We start from the raw sequence: 17,485 nt of genomic DNA, 5'->3' as shown, positions 1-17,485 counted from the left end.
AGCACAAAATAAAACTACAGAAATGCACCGTCCTACGTCTTTCACAGCTACATCAAGCTCATCCATGGCAACTATAGCACAGCTACAAAAGAAAGAAGGAGAGCTTGTTGGCAAATTCGGTTTCTTTATAACTATAAAACTATATATATATATATATATATATATATATATACACATACACACACACACACACACACACTGTATATAACTATATATATATATATATATATATATATATATATATATATATATATATATATATACATCACACATATACATATATATATATATATATATATATATATATATATATAAAACTCAATTAGTTTTGTTTGGAAAATCCAACTATTGAATTAAGCCTTATGGAAACAGTTATACGACAGCACTTTCTGTATATTACTCATCTCTTTCCCCTTTTCTTTTGTTCTAAAACCATCATCTCTCAACCACTGATGCGTGCCCATTGACAAAGCACTACCACATTGCACGCACATAGCAGGCTCAAGCTGTTGTACAACACTGAGCACTGAGTGTGTCTGACCTCTTGTCAAATATACTCATTTTTTTCATCACTTCACAATCACCATAAGAACCAAAATAATGCATTTTCCAAACATTGTTAAGCCTTTTGCCTACTTTGTCTTTGCATACTGTTTTTAACAAACGTGGCAGAATGAATGGCAGAATCTTAAGACGTTTGATCGCAGTAGATAAATCTCACCGGAAGTCATAAAACAGCAATGAGCTTGTTTATCTTTTCAAGATAATCAAATGTCCAGCTCCTAAATGTTACACAACACATTGGGTGATACAAGGACACTACACAGTTTGTGTAACATCATACTTTGCATAATTCCTACCTTTATGTAAGAATATTCTGTTCCATTATATCTATTAACACATTCCCTAGGGTTGCAGGCTGGGACACGGCTGTGTTCGACATTGCCAAAAGTTTTTCCTATTAAGAAAAAAATTTTTTTTTTTTTTTTTTTTTTTACAGAAATGAAAACATAAATATCAAAACGGAAAGTAAGAAAGCTTTTTGAGTACTGTAGTCTGTGAAAGAAATCAAGGTCAATTACAAGAAGAAAACTGCACATTGTAGTTAGTAATAAACAAATTTCTGTTCAATTACTTTCAGATTATTTTTCAGGGTTTCTCTAATATTATATTTGTTCTTATTCAGTAAGTCACAAAGTCAAGACATAGGATGATAAAAGGGTTAACAACGGGTGATCTATTCTGCTCAACACTTGAAAATGTGAGAAATTTTTCACAAGAACCTACTAGAACTTAATGACTGTGGTCCAGATGCAACTTCAACATCAAGAACGTCATTTATGTATTATAAGTCATTTTGCTTAAAAAAGTTAAAATAAAGATTATCCTAATGAATACAAAAACAATATGAGTCCCAGTGGAATTAATCATTTCCACCCTTTTCATTATACTGTTTGTAATAAATTAAGTTCACTATTAAAACACTGTTTAATATTAAAGCAGTGAAATGCTGAAACCTAATACACAGTTGGCAGATGTGAAGTCAGAAATACAAATACACATCTGCAGAAACAATGACAGACCAACACTAAGTGATCCTGTATTAGACTGGTGGTGTTTCATATCAGCGTGAAAATGGTACTTATGGGAACTTCTAGGAAGAACCTATAAAATGTGTCACTGGGCTCCATGTCTATATGCCTATGTGTCACCACTGGACTTACATGAAATAATCAACTTAAAACGGCAGCACATACTAGACTCAGGATAACATTTCAAATGCTGTTTCATCTGCTGTTTCTTCACCACGCTGTTTTTTCCAGGTTTACCTCTGTTGCCTCCATATACTTTAACGTGGGAAGATATTTGAAATTTTTGACATGAAGGTCAAAGATATACATAAATAACATACAAGCTGTTCTTATGACCTGCAGGATAAAGCATTACACGCGAGGCCAAATCCAACTGGCGTTCAGATCCATGTCTTCACTCTATGCATATCCTTACAGCAATGTTAATCTTTCCAAAGAAATGTTTCGCATTTCCAAATAGCAGTGGCGGACACCAAACGTGAGACGCGACACCAAAAACTAGGGGTTGTAGTCCTACAGACGTTCAACTAATACAAATCACATACACCCCAGTAGGAAAAAGTACAAAGCCGTCTCAAGCCATGACTCTGTTCAATTCCATCCCAGGCTTTAAAGTAATTTATTGTGTGTGTGTGTGTGTGTGTGTGTGTGTGTGTACTCAGGAGTTTACTGCAAATTGTTATACATGGCAGAAACACTCGCAAATCTTTAAAAGCAAGCTAGAATATGTATCCCCTAGCTGTGGACAAGATGCAAATTATGCTTGTTATGTAAATTATTATTGTGACCTTGCATAAGGTTATCAATGTAATGCCATGGCAAATGTGTGCCATAATCAAAGGTGAGCCAATGAAATATTACTGTGTGAGACTTTTTTCCCCCAGGCAGTATATGTAACATAATATGAATTTAGTCTAAGCATTTTATTTTATTTCAGCCTTACGCATTGTGATTTTAGCATGTGAAAGACACAAAGCTGGGTGAAAACTTTCATTCATTTACTCGAAGTGATTCAGGTAGCCTGATAATACCAGATTAGGGAACATCTCTGAACATCACCTTATTATCTGCAATATATTCTAACTACAGAATGTCTGTGGTTTGTTATAGTGGTCATTTAAAAAACTTAAAAAAGGCAAGTGGTGTCCCTCTACTTTACAACAATTGAAATAAACTTTAACTATCAATTAATTTATCAAATCTTTGCATATTTGTATTATGTAGGGTAAACACAACTTGTACACTGTTAATAGTAACATTTTTGTTTTGAAATACATATTTAATAGAGTTTGAGAGATTCATTTGTAAAACTATATATATATATGTATGTTCCCACCATAGCTCAGAGAGTTATCATGGAATATTTGATATTTATGTATTTACATTTTTAATATGAATAAAGTGTTTATGTGGTGAATATAGATTTTTTTAAACATGTACAATTTTTATTTTAAAACAATGTAATGCATATTTTGTTATATCTAAGGAAAAACTTGTGTCCCCCAAATTAATGTCCACAGTGTTACAACAGTGGATGTCGCCTGTTTAAGAAAAGAGGGAAATCTATTTGGACTATTTCATGTATGTAAAGGTCATTGCAGGTGCTGGTTGATCTGAGAGGGACATGGTGAGTACATTCTTTCTTAGTAATTTTCTTAAAATTAGCTAGATTTCTGAAAATTTCATGTGTCGCACTTTATTTTTCTGAAAAGAGGACTTTGGACCATTAAGCAATGGTCCAGTTCTATTTGTCCTCAGCTTAGGTAAGACACTTCTGATAATGTCTCTTATTCAGTAGTGGCTTCATACTAGTAATGTAACAAATGTAGCCCATTTCCTGAAGACACGTTTGCATGATGGCTCTTCATGCACTGACTCCAGCCTCAGTAGACCCCTTGTAAAGCTTTCCCAAGTTCTTGAATCAGTTTTGCTTGACAAGTTTCTTACGGCTGTAGGAATACCTGTTGCTCGTGCACTGTACCACACATCCAGTCAACTTTCCATGAATCTGCTTCAATATCACAACTTCTGTGGCTTATCTTCCTCGTGGAGGGTGTTGATCATCTGGTGGTAAAAGCTCTCATGTCAGCAGTCTTTTTCATGTGTGTACTGAACTATACTAAGAGACACGGTATTTATACCTCATGAATAGTAATCTACTCGAAATTACTCAACATTGACTCAAAATGAAATAGTCTAAAATTTTCAGATACTGAATTTTGGATTTTCATGAGCCGTGATCATCGAAAAAAAGATGAAAAAGACTTGAAATATTTAACTGAAATATTTTAAAGCCTTTTAATTATATTCACATTTTGTAAGATGTACTGCACACACACAAACAAACAAACAAACCCGCATACACATATACCATATATAGACCATCCCCTCTCAGTTGGCACTTAGCCAACACAGTGTTTTTTTTAAAGCGTTCCAGAGGCAGTACAATAAACACAACAGCAGTGATGTCTAGCGTGACACGTACAACAAATACCGCACATACCACTGCTTTCAAAATAAAAACGTTGAGTGCTGACCCGAGTTCCTGAGTCCTGAGGTGCTTTTGCTAGCCTTATGAATTTATATCACTCACTAAATGCAGCGCTCTCTTTTTACACAGCATGTGTTTTTTTCGCAAATCACAACCTCTGCCCTCGGCTTAAATAGCGCAAAACCATCGACCCTCTGTGCCACAGAACACCAATGTGCAACAGTATTCCCTCCAATGAACAGACTATGTGATAATGATTATTGTCATGTTCATGGAAACAGTTTGAGAAGAATTTTGCTTTGTGACATGGTGACCACAAGGGGCTGCACACAAGCAGCTACAATACACAAACAGGCTGTTCCAGTCGAGATTTGGTAGTAACGAACCAATCGAGGACATTCTGCACACCATTACAACACCTCCACCAGCCTGCAAGGTCAACACAAAGCAGACCAATGGATTCCGCAGTTTGAGCCAAATCACGATCCCACCATCTGAAGTGGTCCAGGCAGGCGCTGGACTACACCTCTATTACCATCTGTATATGTGTGTTACATATTCTAGATTACATTCTCTTAATGTGGGTTCTTCCCAATTCTGTGGACCCAAGTATGGTTTAGATTTAAGGTGTAGTTTGCGCCACTTATATAAGCTTATGCTAGCTTAGCTTTATACAGAGTTCATAGTCTGTTTCCTGCTCCGGTTTGTTGTACATGATGTTTAATAAAGCCGAGTCTGTACCTGCAACCTCTGTGCCTTTTTACCCTGACAAATCTGATGTAGTCGTCTGCTGGTGCATCAAGTTTTAAGATCTCATGCATTCTGAAATGCTTTTCTGTTCACCACAATTGTACAGAGAGGTTATCCGAGTTACTGTACCCTTTGACAGCTCAAACCAGTCACATCCGTATTTTCTGCTGACCTCTTTCGTTAAGAAACCGTTTGGATGGCGTTTCTTTATTGCACCATTGAGTAATTATGTGGGACAATCTCAGGAAATCAGCAGATACAGAAATACTCAAAACATCCCATCTGACACGAACAATCATGCCATAATACAAATCACTGGGATCACATTTCCCCCCTATTCTGATGGTTAATGTGAGGATGACCCAAACGCTGCTGGCATCTATCCACATGATTTTATGCACTTCCACATGATTGGCCAATTCAATAATTACATAAATGAGTGTGTGTGAACGATATGTGTCTAACAAAGCGCTCAGTGAGTGTATGTAAGGCCAAGTTGTCTGGTGTAACTTTAATTGGAAATAACCTAGGTCAACTGCTTACATCATAAAAGAAGTTATTGCTGACCACTAGATTCCAGTAAACACAAATATTTCCCTGACTAACCACAGAAGGAGGAATAGGGATGTCCAAAGGACAACACAGTGGTTCTTTCCAGTTGCACCACACACAATAAGCGTGTTCTACTGCCAGGGTTTGCTTCACTGACCATGCTATTACTTAAAGGGCTATTCTGCTGAAATGCAAAAATGTCAGTAAACACCACAGAATCCCCTGTGTACGTGCTGGATGGAGATTCTCATGCATGCACTAACTGGCAAAAGGATAGAGAAAACAGAAGTTAATGTGCATTAGATCATGATCATGGGACATCCAGGTCTTACAAGCAAATATGACTTTACCTGTTCTCGCAGTCTCAAATACCTAGCTATTACTACTCAATGAATAAGATCAAGAGTACTGACTAATCTGGTCATCTCTGAAGCCTATAGAACAGACACGCGGTTTACTCAGATTAATCAAGAATGAATATCTACGAGAGATTAGATTAGTTCATATTGTTATCTAGTTGTTTCCGGCAATTAGGGGATATAAAGGTGTATTAGCAAAGACAGCCATTTTACTCATCTCTAAACACACTCTCTAGCACCAAATGACACCAAAAACACACCGAATCGCACACTTTGGGTATTAGTCATCTATTTATGGAGAACTTTTAAAGATGGCAAGCAGCAATTAATGACTCTTTCTGGTCTGGCTAAGCTGAGGGTGAGTAGGCGTGTGCTCGGTTTGTGGATTAGGCAGAAGGTGGTCGAAAGCAGCACAGGAACACAGTAGGCTTGTTCTGAAGTCATGCCAGTGGAGGAGGGGAACCTGAAGCACCTTTGAACCTACTCACTCCTTTGTAGGGAGGCTGTAATGACGCTTGCAGTTTGAAACGATGTGCTTATTTCAATCTCCTGATCATTCTTTTTCCTGCATCTACACAAAGTCAATCCTGGACGCTTAAACCAGATGATCAATTTCATTCTCTGGTTCATGCTTGAATAATTCCCCTTTTATTAAGTGCTTGGAGTAATGTCTGGACATTTATAGTCAGTACCGGCTTGCTTCTCTGATCGTTATAATGATTATGCAATGTGCCGTATACACACCATATCTTCGAAAATCCACACACGGCTGTTGGAGTTAATCATGGCGTTCTGTGCGTTTGTAGGAGGCTCTGAGTGCAGCCCACAGTTCTCCTTTCCTCAGCCTGCAAACCATGGCACTGATCACCCACACGTGTGCGCACACCCACACACACACTCCCACACGCCAGAAACTTGCAATTCGGATCAGCATCCAAGCCAAACCGTCTTCTCTGTCCACGGAAAACAAAACAGACAGCCACAAGTGCCGCAGCATGGGGAGGAGACGAAGAAAGAAACCCAATGCAGCAAAGGAGGAGGAAAAGAAAAACAGTCAATCACACAACAATCTGGAAAAACCAGACATGACAGGGCTTACCGGCTGCTCTCATTCATCTCTGTGCATCCAGTGGTGTCGCTCAGGGCATCGGCAGGAGGAAGAATGAAAGATGAGCTCGGCCATGGGCACTGGAGCCTCAGTCCTTGGCATGCACAACCAAAGCTTCAGCTATTCTCACATACGACGAATGATTCAGTCTCCTTGACAAACACGGCGAGCGGTGGAGGATGAGTCATCGGCAGGCAGCCATTCTGCCTTCAGCCGCCGGCCTACAGCCCAGTGCTGCTTTCGCTCTCAATCCCTATATTCTTTCTTTCTCTCTCTCTCTCCCTCCCTCTACTTTCTCAGTCTCTCTCTCTCCTGCTTTATTCCTCTCTTGCAATCTCAAGATAAATATGAAAGAGTATATGAGCGCTGCACAGCACAGGTCCAACACACCTACACCTCAAGCTAAGGCTACAACCAATGACACCCACACATGCTGTGGGAGGTGCATGTGCATCTGTGTATGTCAGAGAAGCAGGGATCAACCCAAAGCGAGAGGGTACAGTGACTATGTACCTCCACATCAATCCACCTACATGCACGCCACTATGTTTCTGATGCCTATACCCACACCTACGATTTTAAGGAGAACGTAACCTACAGGAAAAAAGGCAAAAAGGGTTTAGTAGAACATTACAACATGTACACAGTCAGCCAAATTTATGTGAAATACAATCATTATTAATGTAAATGTCTTTAAATCATGCATGTTGGAATAACTGCACAGTGTAGGAAGTCTCGGCTTCAGTACGCACAGATGACTCAGAAGCATATCTAATACCTGCAAGCCTTTCATGTTATCATCTGTGCGCTCACATGAATCGTCAGGAAGTGGTACAAAGACAAGGCCAAATCCAAAGGAGGAGCTGGAAGGAGTAGATTGTCATGATAACCGAGGTCAAGCCACATACAATAGAAGGCATGCTGAGGTTTCAACCCTTGGGGAACCCGTAAAGCTTACATGAAAAACCCTAGGATATTACTATGCTTGCAGAAATCAGAATCTAATACTAACAGAATCACAATACAAATCGAAATGGTATCAGGATATCATCACATCGTCTAGTCTCTGGTATTCCTCCTTTCTTTTGAAAGAATGTATGAAACTGAAATATGCAGGATAATGTTTAAACAGTCAGATGAAAATGAAGGACGGTTAAAATATAAGGAGTGTTTTACACTCTTGGATGTCTGAGAAACAATTGTTACTCTCCCAAAAAAATTCTGTGCAGCTGAAAGACACGTAGATGTTGGCAGACAAGGAAACACATGAACGGTCACATGATGATGTTGGAATGGTAAATAAAGTCAGTGCGATTTTGCACTCTGTGTCAGACACACAGCTCAGGGCAAACAGACTGGGATACAAGCCCAATGATGACCATTTGTGCTTCGAGGAAACCTTAACAGAAAAATAAGACGAATTCTATTCATGAAACAACTTCAGTAAGTAATGAAACCTGTTGTTCATGCTAAAACATTGTAGAAAGAATTTTTCTGTTTTACCTGAAATTGTAGACTGCACAAATACCGGGAAAAAACACAAAGAACCAACCTGATCCTATCCTGAGCGATATCACATTGGTAAAAAAAAAATTCTAGGAGCACAATGCAACTATTTAAAAGTATGTCACAAGATAACAGTAGACATGGCTTTAGATGAACATCTTCCAGTTGCCTCGGTGATCATAAACATAAAAACAGTAGACAAGAAAATCTGTTTTGGGTCACTTCCAAGGTGATCAGACAGAATCTCTACAAACATATGGTAATGTAAAAGTTAGACTGTAGCGGGTGGATCACTGGGTCAGTTATGTCATTCTGTCCTTTGATTCCCATGGCAACAGTAAAATGAGCAGGAATACTGTGCCACTCTGTTCCTATCTGTGATGCTGTGTTTTTTTTTAAAGAGTCAAAGTGGGCACCAGTGTGGCAGCAACTGCACAGAAAAAAATCTTGAAACGAAGATGTCGAATGAAAGAACACTATTGATTTCAAGCCATATAAAGTTTAATGCATTTGTTTTCAGTCACGCAACTCCTCGACTGGTTATACATATTATTCCACTTGTTAGGCATATTTTATTGGATTGACAATTGGTGCATATAAATAGATCCTAATATTCTTTTAATAAATAGAACAAAGGCTAATCGAAATAGAAAATGATTCAAGTGAACACCTCAGTCGGAACAGTCTCACCCCAATATATAGCCATGGAAACACATGAGCTGATCACTTCTCTCTTGTTAGAATAAAAATATTCTTTCTGCATATGCTTGACCTACTTGAGGGTTACACAAGATGACTTAAGTTTGAGGAAAATTTTATCTCACACTACTGATCTGGAAACCTGTCTCTCCCACCTGTGTTTACTTTCATCCACCGAGTTTTTGACTGAGGAAGAAGCACTGATAGGCACGCTGTTTCATATGTAATAAAGCATCTAACCAATCATAAGTGAGACAGAAGTTTTGTAATCAATCATAGCAAAGAAGGCTTTTTTTCCCTCAAAATTGAATGATCAGTAGCCTGACCTAACACCAAAGATGGAAAAAAAAGAACAGAAAAATGATTTATGCTCTATTTCCAGCAGATTAAATGCGTCATAGTTTTATGCAAGTTAAAGAAAGTTCTACTCTGATCAAATGCTTCGAGAATATAAATGTACATCTTATCAGATCAGCATTCATGTAAACAGTTAAGTTTAAATCTCTAATCAGATTGAAATATTGTCCATGTAAACATTGCTATTGACTATGTTAGGAAATGTAATAGTGATGTTTATTTTTTTTTTCAAAACCCCTTGGATCTGTTCTTGTCATGGCATTTGTAGCTGATGGCTATGACTGTGTGAGCTGTCCTAGTATAGTCATTTTTAGACGACCATCTTTAATGAAGCGTTTCATTGAACAGTATTAGTATGAGAGATGTTGCCCTGTGCCATGTCTATACGCTAGTTAACGGTTACACGACATTGCCGACATGCTGCTTACGCACCATAACTACTATCACCATACAGTAGCTTCAGCATGCAGTACATATACAGTACTTGTGGTATATCTTGTACCGAAACCGTTGAGTCTACACTTTGGCACCATAAAGCAAAAACACAAAGGTCAGGGCTGCACAAAATAAGAACAGTAGAGTATACCTTCTCCACTGTTAAATTAGCTTACAGCCATATCCCCTTTAGATCAGCTAATCTACAAACACTTGGATAAATTTAGAAAACTTATCATTCTGAGAGTTATTACCAAGATTACTTCTCCTGATTATTCACTGGCTAGCATGATGCTAAGCTACTTGTGTTTGTTGCTGTGCCATCCCAAAGCTGTGAAGGCATCAGATTCTTGTTTCAATAAGTATAAAAGTGGGTATAAAAGAGACTTTACACTTCACAGTGAGGTGCTTGCCAAACCGCATTTTATTTAGTCACTGCAAGAACATAAGGCTGATTTTTGAACATAAGGCTGATTCTTGTATTGTTCGGTTGTTGAACTGAAATAGCTGCTTTTCAAAAACCTGCAAGGAAAGAAATAGGGTCCCGAACACTACAAAGGAGTGAGCATTTTTTTAAACAGTATAAATTATTTAAAGTATTTACCCACTGTACTAATGCGCTTAAGCTGTTTTGGATTTTTCGCTGTTCGCGTTAATGTCTTGGTAATTCTTATCTTCATATGTAGGATAACTACATTCGCTATGAAATGACACTCCAGCAGGAAATATACTGAGTATAATAAATGGACACAGTTGAAGTTGTATACCACAGTGACATGATTTTTGCCCTAAAAGTTGGCCAGCTCCTAACTGAACACAGCACTGTGCTGTGTGTGGAAGATTGCATGGACATGCTTTCTGATACAGGTGAAAACTTCATTAGTAGCATGCTTTCATAAACCACCGGTCTTTGGCTTTTCTTTTTTTTTAGCTGTAACCAAAATCCATTGCAGTGCACCGACTCTCAGCTACCTTCATAAGGCTTTCCGTTTTAGACACAGGCAGTTTCTGATCATCAGAGTGAAAGTTCTGCATTATCACCACAAATAAAAAAAGACTTTAAAACCACAGGCAAAGGGGGTGGAAAGCCTCTGGCATAGTGGCTTCCGCCCTTCTTGGCAGGTGGGTTAAACAGTTGTACCAAACCTGATAAGGGCAGACTGTTACTTCCTTAGATAAGGTTTTACTAACCCTGCCAGGCCCACTCAAAACACCAATCCTGCAGCATGAGAGGAGAAAACACACACATGCATACATACCATCTCCCTTTTTATTTTGCCATTATTTGCTACATCTACAGTATAACACGCAATGTTTTCCTCTTCCATTGCTGATGCGTTGTGTACATTAGTCAAACATTAGACGGAGGCCGGAAGTACCTTCACTTCATTTCAATTTCAAAAGTAACTGGGTGAAGAATAGTTTCAGAACAGACTGAGACAGAGACCAATTTCAGCCCTGAATGACTATTGTGTAAAGCAATTTAATACAACAGGACTAATTATGGAAGGTTTCTGTTTCAAAACTCATGTCCCATGAAACAGCATGCATTTTACTCTAAAACAAGGGGTAGAACAAAGGTGAAAAATAAATATAAAAATGTATTTTTGAGTGCAAAAATAATAGCCATTTTTAAAAATTATTTTTTTATAAACAAGGAGCATTCAAGTCAAACCGTGACTTTTGATTTTGCAGAATAACAGAACACAGTTATGTGCGTGAGCAAAAACTACCTTTATTTCTCCATATAATCCCCTGCTACACTAATGCACTGATCCCAACGTTTCACTAGTGCTTGGTAACCATCAAGGTAGAAAGTTTTCCCAGTATGCTGCTAGCCTCCTGGTAAACATGTGTAAATGGCCTGGAGCGAGGTCAGGTCTGTACGGGGGATGGGGCAATAACTTTCAGCCAAGTTCCTGTAATGTGCAAATGGTGTTCTTGAATATTTGTGAATACAGTTTCCACAGTCAGATGCGCCTCTTCCACAAGTTGGCGACAAGCTATCAGTCGAATTTTCACTCTCTAAATGTTCACGGGAACGGCTGCAAAGGGATCTCATCTCACCACCTCGGGCTGCATCATCATTCACAGATGTATGGCCTTGTTTAAAACGTTTGCACCACTCACATGTGAGTCTAACAATCTGATCACCGTACTGTGAAGTCTTCTGGAAATGTCATCGGTTTTATGCCTTTGTTCATGAGAAACATCATCACAAACATCACCGGTTTGACCTAACTATAAATACTTAAGATTTAAATAAAGTGATTACAAAAGCAAATATGATCTTCAAACTTGACTGCTTTTCAAATTACAAACTTAGACCCTACAATGCATGTTGGCTGTCGCAAACACACGCTTAGACAATACCTCAATCTATTATCTAGGGAAGGCGTTAACTGCTCTGACTGACCCTGGACTTATTTTTGAATGGACAGTTATAGAAATGCTCTAAGCAGGATGCCTGTGTAGTTGCTTCCAGAGGCCACATGCACATTACCATGTGAGAGTGTAAAAATGAAAAGGGACTCGTTCGCTGTAGGGAGGCTTTAAAAGGAGAGCATTTTGTCAATTGTTAAAGTACAACAGGTTCAATAAAGCACAGATAATGGTTTCCTGTCTGGGCCATGACTGAAGGACTATCAGCGCTCCCTCCCAGCAGAGTCCACGGCAAAAAGGGTGGGGCGAATAATGACAAGGCAGTCATTCTGTGCGAGTCTGAGAGCCCTGTTTGGACAGGCCTGTTTTACAGCAGCGGAGTGGCTTACACAAATAAACCATCACATTTTACTACTCAACTTGACCAATAAAGTTCAAGGAAACAATCAAATTAAAAATTAACAGCCTGACTGGCCGGGCAAAGAACATTTTGTCATTTCCGCTGTTCTACTAAGGAATTAAACATAGATCTAAAGAACAATGCAAGATCATCAGGATCCACTAATGAGATGAGTGATAATGCTCCAAAACTTATTTGTCCAAGTTTAAAGAACTGATCTGCTCACTATAAACTTTACACTTCTTCTACTATTAAGGAATTGTAGCTTACACTTTTAAACCAAACACTGCCTTCAGAGTTATTCCCTATGCACCTCATACTGCTGACTCACACAGTCATTAAGTTGGACTCTACTATTACTTGGCTTTGGCTTTATCAGACCATTTAATTTAAACTAAATATCAGTTTTCCTTTGATATGTCAATACATGGTGGGGAGATCTGTCAGAAAAATCTGCTTAAAAAGAAATGGAATTACATAAATGTGTTATGGTGGCAGGAACTAAAAGGAGTTTTTGGAGCTAAACATTTAGAATATTATCTTAAAAAGGATATACTGGAAATATTATCCAAAAGAATGCTGTGTGACAAGTGTATGAATCGATGTGTAAAAATGGACTTTGTAACATGGTATGCTTCATTTGGTTTCATTTTAAATAAATTCTTAAATGCAGATTCAGTTATTACCAGGAGGAAAGTCTGTAAAATCTGCTTTGGCGACAGACTCGGTACAAAAGCAGAGGGGAACCGGTCAGTACTCTGACTGCTCGCTGACATTTAGCATGTGTTTGATGTATTTTCACCATGCGACTGGTCACACAATCAATCTTTTCAAAACAGCTCAAATCTAATTCCACTAAGAAATAAAGGCTATTTGTACAAAACATCACCTTTTAATACATTAAGTTCTCATTTCCAACAAAAGCCGATGTGAGTAAACCTAATCTTGTTCAAGTAAAAGGCAAAAATAAATAAATAAATAAATAAATAAATAATGCACACCAGCCATGTGCGCTGGTAGAAAAAAAAAATAAGTGAGAATCAGTACATATCTTAGATTAATTAGCATCTCAAACACTTTCCACTCAAGCCCCTCTTGTGCAGGGCCACTGTATCATGGCTGGCCCCATGCTCTGAACCGGAACTCTGACCCCAGAAGCCTACCAAGCTGGGAAAAACTTGTGTATAAAAACTTATACATATGTATAAGTTTATGTATGGAAAAAGTTATTTCACAATGCTGTAATGTGTATGATACAAAATGTCTTGGCTTTGTTCTTATTTCTTTCTGTGTTAGAGGTTTCAGACACTACCATGTCTGAAGATGTCCATCCAAGTTTTTCTTTTTTACTTCATATCAAATGAACAAATCACAATTACGAAATAAATAAATAAATAAATAAATAAATAAAACTATTTTTGTATAATAACTGAGCATACTGACTTCACCAAACATTACCTTAAACAAATTAAATGTAATTATTTTAATTACCATATTCCCAGAACAATTAGGGGAAATAAAAAGTGGAATGGTCTATTATGCATTTGTAAAACAAATACCAGCGCAAGTTAAAAATGCTAATTAGTCTGCAGGTTAAACAGAATACTTTCAGATCAGCTGTTGAGCTTGACTTATTGAAGAAAACATGGCTCCAGGGAGATAAAGATCAACTAAAATAAAATTAATTTAAAAAAATGGCGGAACGGAAACATAAGACCAAATAATACGTCAGGACGCATGGGTGTAAAAAGGACACGACGTGTGGCAGAACTGTAAATTATGTTGGCTGATTTAAATAAAAACAAAAGTAAACAAGGTTACAGTGCACTGAAGAGACGGGATCACAGACTATACAGTGATAATACATTTTGCTTAATTTCTGCTTTGGCCAAGGAGACGATCCAGGAGATGCCTAAAATTAACATTTAAATTCCCCCAATAACTTATGATATGAGTCTGCATATCAGGTAAAGGACCAGAGGAAAAGGTAAATTATGCCTTAACACTCAGTGCCTGGGTGTACACTGAAATTTTAGATTAACAGACAATAGATTTTGTGGTGACGAAGTGTTGAAGCTTACTTCAGGAAATGCATATCAACTAAGGTGCAATTCAGCAAATGTGCTCATGTCCATATCTCAATGATTTATGGTGGGCAATTTTATAAATAAAATAATAGGCCCGTGACAAGCCTCTATCCTGAATACCTTATCTCTCAACTCCTATTTCTATATATTTATTTGGAACTATACACACACACACACACATATATTTTATTATTTAATATAAACCCATTTTTTAAAATAAATGTTAATTTCCCTGATGTTGTACAGCTTTCTGGGACACCCTGTATAGCTATACAAAAATTTCTATTGTTAAAGGACGTGCACCAAGACTGTTGAGTACGGGAACAAGGTTTGTACAGCTGTAAAAAGTTAAATTTTAAATGAAAGCAGAGCCAGGCCCTGTGAGTCACAGTGAAAATGAGGATGTGAAATCGATTCTTGCTGTGCCGGATTGCCCATGGCTGCATTGACCTTTAGCTGAATGTCATTTCTTCATCGTGGTCTTCCTCTGTGCCAATCCGAGCACACATTTGTGTTGAGGAAATGCGGCCAGGATGAACACACACGACACGGTCATCCGGTGTGTATTTTTGTCCATGCTCAACTGTATGACACAATGTGGCAAGTTATATAACGCAACTCCAGTGTTACAAAGGGGTTACAAATAATGTTTAACGCTTTCTACACTTTTCATGCTAAATGATGTAGCAAGTAGTCAGCTACTGACCAGCACAACACACACAGCTAATCTTTCTCCCCCTCACAGGAAGCTGGCCTACCCATTCCCATTTTAATTGCTTGGAATTAATAATTAATTTATATGATATCCAGGTGCTAAACAGCGGGCTTCGGTGCGCTTTAGAAAATAAATTCGGTCCAAAATCTCTCGCGCGAGCCAGATGCGCGTGGCTGTGTTCCAAACCTATTGCTGTCGCGCTAAACAGAACGCAGCGCGAGGGCAGCGCGCGCGCGGTCGACCTGCTGAATGGCGCGCGCGGCCTGACGGTTCAGCTCTTTTATGAATGAGAGCAGCGTCACGCGACCTGCCCTCTTCCGCTGGACAAAACTGCACTCATTCAGTACCGAGGCCTCAAATTAGCTTTTTGTCTTTTCGTGCTTTCAGAACAGAGCCGTGTGTGTTCTCGCGATAGCTGCGCGTAGTACACAAGAGTCAGCTAAATCACTATAGAGCTCTTAAAGGCCTTAACAGCAACAAAAATACTGGATTAGAACTCCAGATCTTATACGTCGTAGCTACATATATCATGCACATACAACTATCACGCTAATGTAAAAAGAGTAATGAGATTTTGTTTTTAGTTAGTGTGTTAAAGTACATTAAGGAAAAAAAAACCAACATTGTACACATGAGCTTCGTGAAATTAAATTTGACTGAGGTTCATGGGCGACTAAACAAATACTACTCTGCAAGGCAAATGGCAACAAGACTTTTTTATGAATGAAACACTGTATGCAAATGAGTGGGGGTGAGGGGAAAAAAACACAAATGGCGGATGCACTAATAATCATTCAGCTCAACTGGTCTTTTCAGTGTGTTGCATATGCATGAACATGCAAAACACACACACACACACATATACAATCTGGAAGAGTAAATGTTCATGTAAAACTCGCGAGTTGTACACGAGACGGAGTGACGTTTCCTAAGGAAGATAAATAAATGGCTTTAGTTATTTAGAAATAGTTTCCGAACCGCCCCACTCACTCCTTTCCCCTCCCCTCTACAGGAGAGAGAGGGCCCAGTCCCCCCGCTTTTCATCGCCCTGTCAATACAACACATTTAACCCGAAAATAGTTTCCTAAACTTTTCCCAGTCACACCTCGGATCCGTCTGCGTTCCCCGAGCAGATGCGCCACAAGCAGACGCGTGCAAACAGAAAGGGGAAAAAAAGATCAGACCTTTAAACTTAACATAGGAAGGAAAAGTGAGATTATTCAGCATGCACTACTTACTCGTTTGGGTGTGTTTCTTCAATCATTTTCTCGATTCACCTAGCACAAAATCCCACAGCGGGTGCACTCTTGTCGCTCGTCATTTTTTCCTTGCCCCAAAATAACCCCCTCATATATCGCACTACTAGTGTCACTTGTTCAGCGATTTTTTCCTCTTCGGTTTGTTTTTGTTCTCCTCTCCGTCCCTCCGTTCCTGATGGCTTTCCGTGGCTCTCTCTCTCTCTCTCTTTTTTTTTCCTCCGGAGCTAACCATTTGCTGATGAAAACGATCAAGGATGCCAAATCCGCAGACGCGAGTGAATAACCCTTGGTTTATGTTTTTCCCGTAAGCTGCATTTGCATGTGTTCCGGCCTGGCTGCGGTGCTAAACGCGCGGTTGATGTTGCTGAGGGTGGCCCCGTACGAGCCCCATCTCTCATTACTCCATGTTGGATTGTGCAGCAGAGAGAAGGCGCACAACGCAGAGCGCGAGCAGGGCGGAAGTGTTGACGTCACATCGCACCCCATTCGACTGCAGACTCAACGACTTCCAAAACCCTCACGGCTAGTTCACGTACTGTCGCGACACCAGTATTATTTAAGCGCATTATTTAAAATACAAAATCACCATCCGGACTTTATTCCAGCTGATGTTTACCTGTTGGATTAGAGATTTTTAACTGTATAATTATAGCCACCAGGCTAGAAAAAAAAACAGTAATGTCAGAGCAACCATAGTAACTATAAGTGTGTCTGGAGTGGTTATGTACTGTGCCATTTCCTGCAAGACGTGTAACCAACAGCAAAGGTGGACAGCGCAGACTCCCTGGCTCCG

General features: G+C 38.9%; 1 protein-coding gene across 1 annotated transcript in view; it reads right to left on the bottom strand.

The window, feature by feature from the left end:
* The window catches only part of spred2b (sprouty related EVH1 domain containing 2b), a 31,528-nt gene extending 14,140 nt beyond the window's left edge, over window positions 1-17,388 (bottom strand). The window contains exon 1 of the mRNA XM_053502158.1: window positions 16,672-17,388. Coding sequence (XP_053358133.1) covers window positions 16,672-16,697 — 26 coding nt within the window. The 5' untranslated portion in view covers window positions 16,698-17,388. The remainder of the gene's footprint in view (window positions 1-16,671) is intronic.
* Between the last annotated feature and the right edge of the window lie 97 nt (window positions 17,389-17,485).

The sequence above is a fragment of the Clarias gariepinus genome, chromosome 8 (assembly GCF_024256425.1).
Source record: "Clarias gariepinus isolate MV-2021 ecotype Netherlands chromosome 8, CGAR_prim_01v2, whole genome shotgun sequence".
Lineage (NCBI taxonomy): Eukaryota > Metazoa > Chordata > Actinopteri > Siluriformes > Clariidae > Clarias > Clarias gariepinus.
Note: the sequence above shows the minus strand (reverse complement) of the source record. Positions and strands in the feature narration are given on the sequence as shown.